This window comes from Mixophyes fleayi, chromosome 2 (genome assembly GCF_038048845.1).
Source record: "Mixophyes fleayi isolate aMixFle1 chromosome 2, aMixFle1.hap1, whole genome shotgun sequence".
In the NCBI taxonomy this organism is placed as follows: Eukaryota; Metazoa; Chordata; class Amphibia; order Anura; family Limnodynastidae; genus Mixophyes; species Mixophyes fleayi.
In genome coordinates, this window is record NC_134403.1 from 172,102,568 (window position 1) to 172,114,627 (window position 12,060).

Here is a 12,060-nt window from a genome sequence, read left to right on the forward strand (position 1 = left end):
TCCTCAGGATTTACACTTCCTGATTGCTCCTGTGTACTGTTACTGGGAGACATGACACTTTGGCCAATGCTAAACTCCAGTAGTGCTGGTGGGAAGAAGGGAATTCTTAATGTTCCTCTATTAAGAGTTGATGACTCAAGTTTAGGAATATGGACTAAAAAAAAAAAGGCATCGTTTTTAAGAAACAAACACACACCACACATTCTGTACCAACAAATGGCCTGAGAGCAATGTTTACAAAAATAAAAGCTTTCATAACTTTTCTTTTTGTCATTCCATTAAGGCTCGCAATGGTTGCTGCCAGATTCAAGTAATCCCTTGGTTCATGGTCCTTCAAGGCAGCAACACTAAATGAGAATAAACTGCTTGCTGGTGCACAAATACTAATAAATCTCCCACAATAACCTACACAACTTTTCTAAGAGCAAGTCTTTGGCAGAGCAAGAAAATACGCCATATGAAATGCTGCAGAGTCAAACGTATCATTCATTGTGGGCTGTGCATGTGTCATTTCAAGACATGCACTCTGCTAGCTGTGCGCATTGGAAAACTGTTTTAAAGGGTCCAAATAAATTATCAAGGAAAACATGCATAAAACTGCTGGTCAGCGATTACTTATTTGTTTTGCTATTCAATTGAAATAAAGTTTCACAGATTTGTGCTTTTTCGCAGTTTACAATATAGTGACTAAATATAAATCACAGAGCAATAAAAATGCATGAAGCTAAACTGCGATAAACAAACATTTTACTAAAAAAGGATAGACGTATGGTTTTAGAGAAGGTAGGCGATTTGTCCTGGGCTAGGCAATAGCAATTTGAGCCAGGATTTATCTTTGGTTATGATAAATATTCATAATGTTGTGTTTTGTTCAAACAATTGTAAAAACAAAATCACTATAAATGTTTTATATGGAGTCAGTTTTGAGTCAACCATATTGTGTTGCCCTGGATAAGGTATATTTACCTTTTGTACTAAAAAAAAGAAATAAAAAATGCTTGTATGAGTCCCCGACATTATGTATAAATGGGGTTGATAAACACTGGTCAGGTATTTAACAAAACCATGCTCAGACTTCATAAAGGGCCATTTTTAGGTAGAACCCCCTTTATTCTCGTGCTAGCTTAGCACTGCAGAGAATGTGCAAAGGTCAGAGCAGGTCACTGTACAGCAGTTGTAAGTACAAGGGAATTATACGGTGGGGGAAAACAGGAAGGGGGGAGGTGGTAGAGACATGTTTTTCCTTAATTTTCGTCGTTTTGTTTGCACCGTTTTAAACATGGCCTTATATATTGTACACCTACGTAATTACTGACATGATAATGCACAGATGAGGTGGATAGCTCCTCATGTACAATGTATATTCTCAGCATCTTACTGCACATAATAAAACAAAAACAAAACTGTAATGGATCATTTTTAAAATGTGAAAGAACTATACAGACAGTTCCAAATAAAAGTATATATAAGAATACTCCATGCATTACCAAATTATGATAATCCCTAAATAAAAAAAAATGTTGCTTTCATTTGTACTCAAAAAAATGTCTTTTGCCTAAACAATTTATGAAGCTTTCTTTTGTTTTATTCTATTTTTTCCATTAAGAAAATGGAAACTGGGACTATTAACTATCCACTTAGTAAAATCAGAATATTTAATTTGCTCCTTTAAGCAGTAAGATCTGGGACTGGTGGTAAATAGCTTTAAGGCCTTGTTCCTACAAGTGACTGATATTAATGGTAAATTCTATCCCACTCTCACTTTGCAAATGTGACTGGCCCTTCCTACATTGAAATGAAACAGGCTTTCACGGTCTGCTTGTTTCTTTATAAAGTGGGGGCAAAGCTCTGTAAAGTTAAAGGGACTGTAACCCTATATATTGTGTTATTGTCTAATGTTAAGGTATGAAAGTATAATATTAAAGTCCTTGAATATATTTGTATATAGGATTGTTAAAATACACACTGTTGGTGGTTGACCCCCTAAAATTCTGGAAAAAAAAGTTTTCTGAAAGCATTATTTTTGTGTTTACATTGCATTTTTTCTATATTTACTTTTATTATTAAGTGTCTGCTTAACCTGGATCAGGACAATAATTATGGATTTGACAATTTGCGATCACACCAATGTCCTTCCACAATTTCGCATCTCAGTAGTAATGCTGGTGTAGGGGATGAGAAATTTAAGTTCTTTTGTGGACCTTGATACATTTCTTACTTTGCACCGACAGTATGAGAGTGTGTGTGTGTGTGTGTGTGTGTGTGTGTGTGTGTGTGTATATGTATATATATATATATATATATATATATATATATATATATATATATATATATATACACACATACACAAAAGCACACAGGCCTTAAAGCAAGAAAAGGTTATGAGTATGTATAGAACCACTATATTATCATCACACTTTCTACTGAATACCACTGATATGAATTATTAATCATTGCTGCCTCTGCCAGATTCTGTAAATGTAAAAGATTAGGGGGTATATTTACTAAACTGCGGGTTTGAAAAAGTGGAGATGTTGCCTATAGCAACCAATCAGATTCTAACTGTCATTTTGTAGAGTGCACTAAATAAATGACAGCTAGAATCTGATTGGTTGCTATAGGCAACATCTCCACTTTTTCAAACCCGCAGTTTAGTAAATCTAGCCCTAGGTATGATTCAGACCTCTTTTTTTAAAAAAAGAAAAAATAGCTGGAGTTTGGCAGGATATGTCTAACAGAATGAGGTTCATACCGTCAAAATAGCTTGTGAACATGAAAATTATTAGCGATTTGCATTAAAGGATCACTATGAACTTTGAAAACAACTACAGGTGAAATATTTGAAGGAGAAAGTTGCCCAGGAACAATAACAAGTTACTAAAATCAGTGAAGCTGAATGCATTGTACACTGTAATACAAGCATAAAATTTTAGTCCAAAGTCCAATTATGACCTAACAAGCTCATCCCCCTTGGTGATAAGCATTCATGACAGCTTATGGCATGGAAAAACTATGTGTTAACAATTTCTAGAGTTGAACTGCAAACTGCTATTGCATAAACATCTGGTAGGCCACATCGATATTTAAAATATGCCTGTCACCTTCACACAGCAAAGGCAGCCATTTTGTTGACTATATTGTACTGAAAACCAGGGACATCACATCTTAGTGAGGACGCCGATTTCTAGAAACTTGATAGGATGCAGCATGCTTAGTAACCTACAAAATGGTTACTGGTTGGAGGTGACTGGTGTACTTTAAACCTAACTGCACCAAAAACCCAGCAAGTAATTTAATTCCATTAACTTCATTTCCCATGATTACTCAGAAAACTGCTTTCTAATCACAATTTCACATAATCACAATTCAGTCTTTATGAAGTCGTTCACTGTATGGTGCAAGAGATTCAATGCAGGTGTTTACATAAGATAAAACTGTCAGTATACATAAAGGGTTAGTCTAGTGTTTGTAGTGTAGCAGTGACAGGAAAGGTTTAGGACAAAAATATTTACACATGGAAATCCACTTTCGGCATGCAGGGGATATTCTTTTTTTCTTATTCAGTGACAAAAGTAAGTTGGTTTAGAAATCGCTACGTCATGACTTACTTTTTTATACAATGAATCGCTTGTTTTGCCTTAGTGGTGGCTTTGAAAGCAAGGCCAAAAGAAAAATGTTGCTTGCATGATTTTCATGGACAAGGTTCAACAAATAAAAAGCTCTAGAAGGCTTTTTTGGCTAGCATATTCACTACGTAAAAATAAAAAAAAAACACAGTTCACCATGCATAGAAATAAAAAGGAGGTAAAAGCAGAATCAAGGTGCATGGAACTATACAAAGCTGCCAACACTCCCTCTTTCATCTCTACATGGAAACTGCAGTGAGATCAACAGATGGAGCTCATTGATTCCACCCAATAATTCAGTCCATGTCCCCAGCAGGAAAAGCCTGAAAACTATTGCTCTCAAAAACTGGCAAGGATAAAAAGCGCAAGACCTATTATAATATATAGTACTTAGTTGTGGTATTACAATCTTTATGCAAGTCTGATGTCATTTGGAGGAGAATAGATGAATACAGTGCAATATTCTTTACCATTGTGTGATGTTCATTCATTTTTAAGCTTGCAACACTTTCCACAAAAACGCTTCTGAATGAAACCTTTACACATCTATAAGGTGCAGATCATATGTTGAAAGCCAAGGCTTCACTGCATCCCAGTAATAACTAATTGCAACTGTGAAATGCATTTTTTTGTTTGTTTTTTTTCCTCTTTTTTTTTCAGTTTTTCTTTTTTTTTTCCATACCAAGTTAGCAGGAAGGTTACAGATCACTTTGGAAACTAACAAAAGAAAAACAATATGTGAATAAAAAAAAAAAAAAAAAAAGAAAAAAACTTGCTGGAGATTTTCGTGTTTATCTCCATTTCAGTGTCTCTTGTCCTTCATGGCACCTCTTGAGATTCAGCTGGTCTTGAAATACTGCACAGATAATAAAAAGGAGCCAGCCACCAGCCAGAAGACTTCTAATGTTTTTCTGCTTGGCTGACTTGAAGAGCATTAATGACACCATTGATGTTTTCTTCGGGTACCTGCAAAGATCAAACAGAATATGAAAAAAAAATTGATGCTGTTCTAACATGCTGGTACATAAATAACAAGTAAACTAATCAATAGGCATTAGCAATACAGAGGACAACACTGTAAAATATATGCAAATATTGAAGCAGCACCTAAAGACAAACATATTTCTAACTGCAGTAAAATAGCAAAAAGGTCAACAAAAGGTTTTACAGCTAAGTACATTGTCGAGGAATTTAATTTCACGCCACAGCATTGTGTAAACCTTCATTTCTTTTACTGTAAAAAAAAATGTGAATTGTTGAAGACATAAGTGTGGTAGTTTTATTATATATACCGAATAATGAGCTGTTACCTCATTTGCCATCAGGTTCTTAAAGAAATGAAAAGTTGGCAAGATAGTATAACTCGGTATGGAGCATTCTAGATAAGGTTCAGTTTGGCCATAATTTTAAACTGTGGATTCAACTGTCACATGAAGATCCAAAGGGTCATATTCATATGGAAGATTTTATATCCTTTGTGTTTGTAATTGGGACTCAGCAAGAGCGCCCCAAATCTCCAATGTTATTTGCACTAGCCAGAGAGACACTTGCCATGGCACTGAGATTTATGGAAGGAATTAGGGGGCTTAAGTGTAATAAGCATCAATTACATGTGGCATTGTATGTTGACTTCTGGGCTCATCATTAACTGGACAAGGTTGTTGCTTCTTCTGAAAGACCTGCTCCCCACTCCCTTAGAAGTAGAGACCATCTGCGTCACTGTGTTCTGCTACGTGAGTGTTACTCTATCTAGCAGGTCTTCACACTGTGTCCAATTGAACTGGGTTCCTACTATAGACTGTGTATCCAAGATAATGAATTACTAAATGCCATTATTTGGTTACTCTAACGGTTGTTTATCAAACTTAACTCTATTTATTGCACTTTGATATGGAAGTCAGGCAGGAATGGATAAAATTTAATATGTAAAGATCGAAAACTAAAGAGGGGCTTATTCAGCATAGTCCTTGTTCTAATATAGCAGGACAAAAATAGCAGAGGCAACAGTTTCAGGTAGATCAGTGTTTCTCAACTCCAGTCCTCAGGACCCACTAACAGTGCAGGATCACCAGGTGACCAGTGAAATAATTATACCACCTGCTACACTGTGTCAGTTAGTAATGAATACACCTGTGCTCCAGCAAGGAGATATGGAAAACATGTACTGCTAGGGGGTCCTGAGGACTGGAGTTGAGAAACACTGAGTTAGAGACTTTTCCCATAGGGTGACACTGATTGAATGGTTACAGCAAAGTATTCAATTTGCGGAATAGAAGTTTCTCAGGGGCTGTTCCTGGTTGAAACGGTTGTCTGGTAACCTTACAACAATCTGGTGGCTAGTATACAAAGCAGAGCCCAATCTGGTGGTTAGTATACAATGTGAAGTCCAATATGGGGGCTAATGTTTAAAGCTGACCCTAATGTTGTGATCAATGACCAGCAGATTTGAGTGTAGCAACCAACATACAAAGCATATACAAATTATAAGATTCCATTTAATACAAAAAAATGATGCCTTTTAATTTATATTCAGATTACCATGTCTCAAATAAAAATCCAATACATGATCCAGTATTTAAGAAACTTACCAGTGCATGATCAAACTTAAAGGTACTGATATAATAGGCAGGGATGTCAGCAGCAGCTAAAGGTTCTGAGATTTGGGCAACAATCCCGCATTCATCTACAAAAAAAAAAAAAATAGTTCTCAATTAAATATAGAAATCAGGAGATGGCATAATCGTGTAAGAATTTAATATATTATTTTCAAAGCTAGTGCAGTTTTATTTGCTCATGTTTTAAGTATCTAATGTTACACACAGCTGAATGATCTTTCATAAGAGGGGAGGGCTATTGTAAGCAGTTCTCAGCATGTTTGATTCCTGTTGACACATTTTCTGTCTCATGTCAACGATTTTGAAAGGTCTAGCATGAAAAGACAGGAGCCTATTGCAAATTATTGCTGTCTTTATACTGCACAGATTTGGTGACAGGGGTACTATGCGATTCTCTGCTATACAGTGCTGCATTCTTCCCAACTACTGCACCCTAATACAACGACTATTTATATTCATGCCATGTCTTACTGTTATCAGTCAAATGCTCTGATCTAGAAACATGACATTACTTTCAATGAATCCGTACACTTGACTCTCTCAAACTCTTAGAGAGCAGACTTTCCCCATGGTCTTGCATACATGGACATGAGGCAGCAAAGAGGTGACAAGAGAGGAGTCTTCAATGAATGCTTCCCATTGGTTACTACGCAAGCAATCTGTTCAGCAAGTGGCACGTACAGCAAAATATCTGTGTGCCACCGGCCTAAGAAGTTGGAGAAGCTAAGTGCAGGCTGCAGGCTTTTCCATATTCAGGGCCTGATCAACCACTAGGCTGACCAGGCTGCAGCCTGGGGCGCTGGGTCCCGGGGGGCGCTGCACTGTGGGTATTTTTTTTTTTTTTTTTAAATTTTTTTTTTTTTCTTCATTCATTTTTTTTTTGGGGTGGGGGAGGGGGGGTCGCCGCTGGGGATCGCCGCGGGGGGGGTGGAGGGCTCGACGATCAAAAGCATTGGTGGTCAGTGGTTAGCAACAGACAGCCAATCGCCAGGCTGCCTGTTGCTGTGCAGCAGACAGGAAGCAGGACGTCTTCACTTCCTATCTGCTGATCTGAGGAGAGGAGCGACGCTGGCACAACTACAGGTAAGTGAAGGGGGGAACTGCCCTGCATATCTATAGGGAGGGGGGGGGAACTGCCCTGCATATCTATAGGGAGGGGGGGAACTGCCCTGCATATCTATAGGGAGGGGGGGAAACTGCCCTGCATATCTATAGGGAGGGGGGGAAACTGCCCTGCATATCTATAGGGAGGGGGAGAACTGCCCTGCATATCTATAGGGAGGGGGAACTGCCCTGCATATCTATAGGAAGGGGGGGGAACTGCCCTGCATATCTATAGGAAGGGGGGGGAACTACCCTGCATATCTATAGGGAGGGGGGGAACTACCCTGCATATCTATAGGGAGGGGGGGGGGGGACTACCCTGCATATCTATAGGGAGGGGGGGAACTGCCCTGCATATCTATAGGGAGGGGGGGAACTGCCCTGCATATCTATAGGGAGGGGGGGAACTGCCCTGCATATCTATAGGGAGGGGGGGAACTGCCCTGCATATCTATAGGGAGGGGTGGGGGACTGCCCTGCATATCTATAGGGAGGGGGGGAACTGCCCTGCATATCTATAAGGAGGGGGGGGAACTGCCCTGCATATCTATAGGGAGGGGGGGGAACTGCCCTGCATATCTATAGGGAGGGGGGGGAACTGCCCTGCATATCTATAGGGAGGGGGGAAACTGCCCTGCATATCTATAGGGAGGGGGGGAAACTGCCCTGCATATCTATAGGGAGGGGGAACTGCCCTGCATATCTATAGGGAGGGGGAACTGCCCTGCATATCTATAGGAAGGGGGGGGGAACTACCCTGCATATCTATAGGAAGGGGGGGGGAACTACCCTGCATATCTATAGGGAGGGGGGGGAACTACCCTGCATATCTATAGGGAGGGGGGGGAACTACCCTGCATATCTATAGGGAGGGGGGGAACTACCCTGCATATCTATAGGGAGGGGGGGGGGACTACCCTGCATATCTATAGGGAGGGGGGGAACTGCCCTGCATATCTATAGGGAGGGGGGGAACTGCCCTGCATATCTATAGGGAGGGGGGGAACTGCCCTGCATATCTATAGGGAGGGGGGGAACTGCCCTGCATATCTATAGGGAGGGGTGGGGGACTGCCCTGCATATCTATAGGGAGGGGGGGAACTGCCCTGCATATCTATAAGGAGGGGGGGGGAACTGCCCTGCATATCTATAGGGAGGGGGGGAACTGCCCTGCATATCTATAGGGAGGGGGGGGAACTGCCCTGCATATCTATAGGGAGGGGGGGAAACTGCCCTGCATATCTATAGGGAGGGGGGGAAACTGCCCTGCATATCTATAGGGAGGGGGAACTGCCCTGCATATCTATAGGGAGGGGGAACTGCCCTGCATATCTATAGGAAGGGGGGGGAACTACCCTGCATATCTATAGGAAGGGGGGGGAACTACCCTGCATATCTATAGGAAGGGGGGGGGAACTACCCTGCATATCTATAGGGAGGGGGGGGAACTACCCTGCATATCTATAGGGAGGGGGGGGGACTACCCTGCATATCTATAGGGAGGGGGGGGACTACCCTGCATATCTATAGGGAGGGAGAGGGGGGACTGTCATGCATATGTATAGGGAGGGAGAGGGGGACTGTCATACAAATCTATAGGGTGGGGGGGGGCTGCCATGAAAATCTATAGGGAGGTAGAAAGGTTGATATGTATGAAGGAGGGCAGAGGAGGGGGGCTGATATATGTGACTGGGGGAGTTTTGATGTGACGGGGGGATAGCTAGCTAGCAGAGTGGAGGTAAGGAAAATAGCTGCAAGGGGGATGGATGCAGGGTGGGAGGTAAAGAAAATGGCTGCAGAAGGGGTTAAGGAAAATGGCTGTGCGGGGGGGGGGGTTGTGGTTAAGGAAAATGGCTGCAGGGGGTATTTAAAAAATAGAGCAGCTTTGAGGGGCAGAATCTCATGATTGTGTGGTGGTCACATGGGTGGTCTCAGCAATCACTAGAATACTAAATATTAGTGAGATGGGGCTGATAGAGGTTTGTATTTGATTGACAACAAATATTCAGATATTGCTTATATATGCCTGTCCAATGGGGTACTTTTAGCTGGCCATAATGGAGTGTTTTGTTTTAACTAAAGGGCCTAATCATTCAGGGTTTGCATTATAATACATTTTTGCATTTTCAAAACAGGACGCCAACTTTCCAGAAGCCAGCGAGAGTATAACAAAGTTGCAAGAGAGAAGAGCAAGGACAGGTAAGAAACAATGGCACAATCTGTCTAAATTTGAATGCTGGAGAATACACCTGAACATTCATATTCAGGAGTGTTCCTATACACCTATATATTCGGAGGAGGGGGGGGGGGGGGGGGCGCTGCGGCCGTATTAGCCTAGGGCGGCCAGAACCCTTAATCAGGCCCTGTCCATATTCTAAATTGCCTTCTCCACAGTTGAGACAAGCAACAGCGGGAAGCTGATTGTCGGTACTTATCCCCATGTGATGTTCTAAATGTTTACCCAAAATGAAAACTTCACTATCCCACTTACACCCTATTCTGGGTGTAAAAGTAATCCTTGACCTGTTTTTAATACTTACAACTAATCACTGATAAAATATTGCTATTCTCACAAAATATGCTCCTGTACACAGTTTTACTAAGATCCTATTATGTCAAACATTGACTACTACAAGTTTCTGTTTACTGGCTTAGACATGTAATATAAATTCTGCAACCAGGCTTAGTTACATGATCTGAAATGTCCAGTCTTTATACTGGTCCCATATATAATTCAGAATAAAATTCAAAATACTATCTACAATTCTACCCCACCCTAGATATGTAATATTACGTCTAAACCATCCCTGCTACTATTGCCATTATTTTGTAACCTTTTCCCCCTCAGAAGGGCATAAGCTAACTAGACTCTCACTGCCATGCCCCCTGCAATGAATTTTACCCTTTACCTTTAAATAGTAAGCTCACATGAGCTGGGCCATCCTCAAACGTTTGCAACTTTGGACATACAGTATATGTAATACCTGTGCAACTTCTGTAAATTGTACAGTGTTTGGCTTTGGCTTACCGTTGTCATATACTACAATGCATTATAAATGAAAGCTAATAGTATGTTCCTTTTTGGGAGGTGTAAAATTAAATTATAGGGCCCATAGTAAAATTCTGAAGTAATAAAATTTAAAATCAGTTTTACACAGCATATGGAATAAAACCAGATACTGAGAATCACATGACAAGAGTAATATTCTGCAGCAGTTTGAACATTTTGGAAACCAGACTCTGTTGGGGACAAATTTTAAAACGTGCAACACTGATTGTAAACTAGGCAGCTGCCCAGTAAGATAATTGGATGGAGCCCTTAACATCCTATTATGATCACAGGATTATTTTACTTACCAAACCCAAGAGGTTGTCCGCCAATACGAACCATCTTCCAAAGCTCGCCCGACGCACTTGTAAACAGCAAATTATTAGGAAACCTATGCACAAAGGTGATACATCACTTATCAAGTGAAAATCTTATCTTCAAGCTTAACAATATACAAAGTAACAGCATAGCAAAGCAATTGCTGTCCATGTGATACATGGCAATGTATATAAACAGAACTGAGCAACTGAGAAAACTGCTTCTAAAAGTCAGGACTCTAAAAAGTCAGGACTACAAGTCTCTCACCACTACTCCATAAACTTCTGGTACTATGTATTGTAGTCATACTATGCCTAAATATACATAGTACCGCTAAATAAAAGTTATTTGTACCATTCAAGCGTGTACTTCACCGGAAATGTTTTAATGAAGGCATTAAAAGTGTTTATTTTCAACTTTTTATTTTAAAAAAGTTGAGAATGTTTTTAATGATATAAGCTTTGCAGAGTTTACACACTTACAGTTTTTAAATAACATCAAAACTCTTGTCTCACTAAATTTTTTGTGGACTTATCTCCTCCACCCCCATAAATCAAGACTCTGAACATTCACAATTTAAACATCAGTACAAGTTTGTCCTGATACCAGAAACATGCCCTGATCCACACAAACCAAGTCCACATTGTTACAACACCAAACCCCATTTCACATCAAACCATGCTCCCTTTGACCACTGGGAACTGGTACTGCTGTGATAGCAGTGTTTGGACAAATAATCAATATCAGGACGTGTATATAGTATAGATTATTACTACCACATAACAGTGGAAAAATGTTTTCGCCTCCCAACTGTACTTACCTCTCACACACACAAAACCAAAAAATCATAGTAAGCTATTTTCATGTACATATTGTTTGCTAACCCAAGAAACAGGGAGGCATATCTTAGCTAAATGTTTCCTTAAAGTGTAGGGGAAGGATTCTATCTAGTTCATTTGGACCTGCTTTGGTATTTTGGGGATGTAGGTAGTTTACTTTAGAGATGAGAACTGCATGTCATGTTCTTTGGCAACATTATTTTTTGTACTTTTTTTAAATACCTCTTAAATTCAAATAACTGAGGTTAATGTTCAGAACATAAACACACAATTTCTTTTGTACATTATTTTATATATATCATACTTGTCTACTTTTGAGCACTGAAGTCCTGGAGATCCCGGACAGTGGGTGTGACTAGAGGGTGGGAGGGGGTGGGGCACATTGAAGAGTCATTTTGGCCCTGCCCCCGCGCCTTTAATTATGTTTTGATGCAGGGGGTGGGGCCAAAATTACGCAATTCAACGCGAATCGCATTATTTTGGCCATAAATCCGGATGCGGGAGACGAA

At 40.3% G+C, this 12,060-nt stretch overlaps 1 protein-coding gene across 1 annotated transcript in view; it reads right to left on the bottom strand.

The window, feature by feature from the left end:
• Positions 1-3,359: 3,359 nt before the first annotated feature.
• CASTOR2 (cytosolic arginine sensor for mTORC1 subunit 2) overlaps positions 3,360-12,060 on the bottom strand; it is a 137,854-nt gene continuing 129,153 nt past the window's right edge. The window contains exons 7-9 of the mRNA XM_075195000.1: positions 10,703-10,785; positions 6,215-6,309; positions 3,360-4,592 (exon numbers count right to left, since the gene is read on the bottom strand). Of these exons, the coding sequence (XP_075051101.1) occupies positions 4,527-4,592; positions 6,215-6,309; positions 10,703-10,785 (244 nt within the window). The 3' untranslated portion in view covers positions 3,360-4,526. The remainder of the gene's footprint in view (positions 4,593-6,214; positions 6,310-10,702; positions 10,786-12,060) is intronic.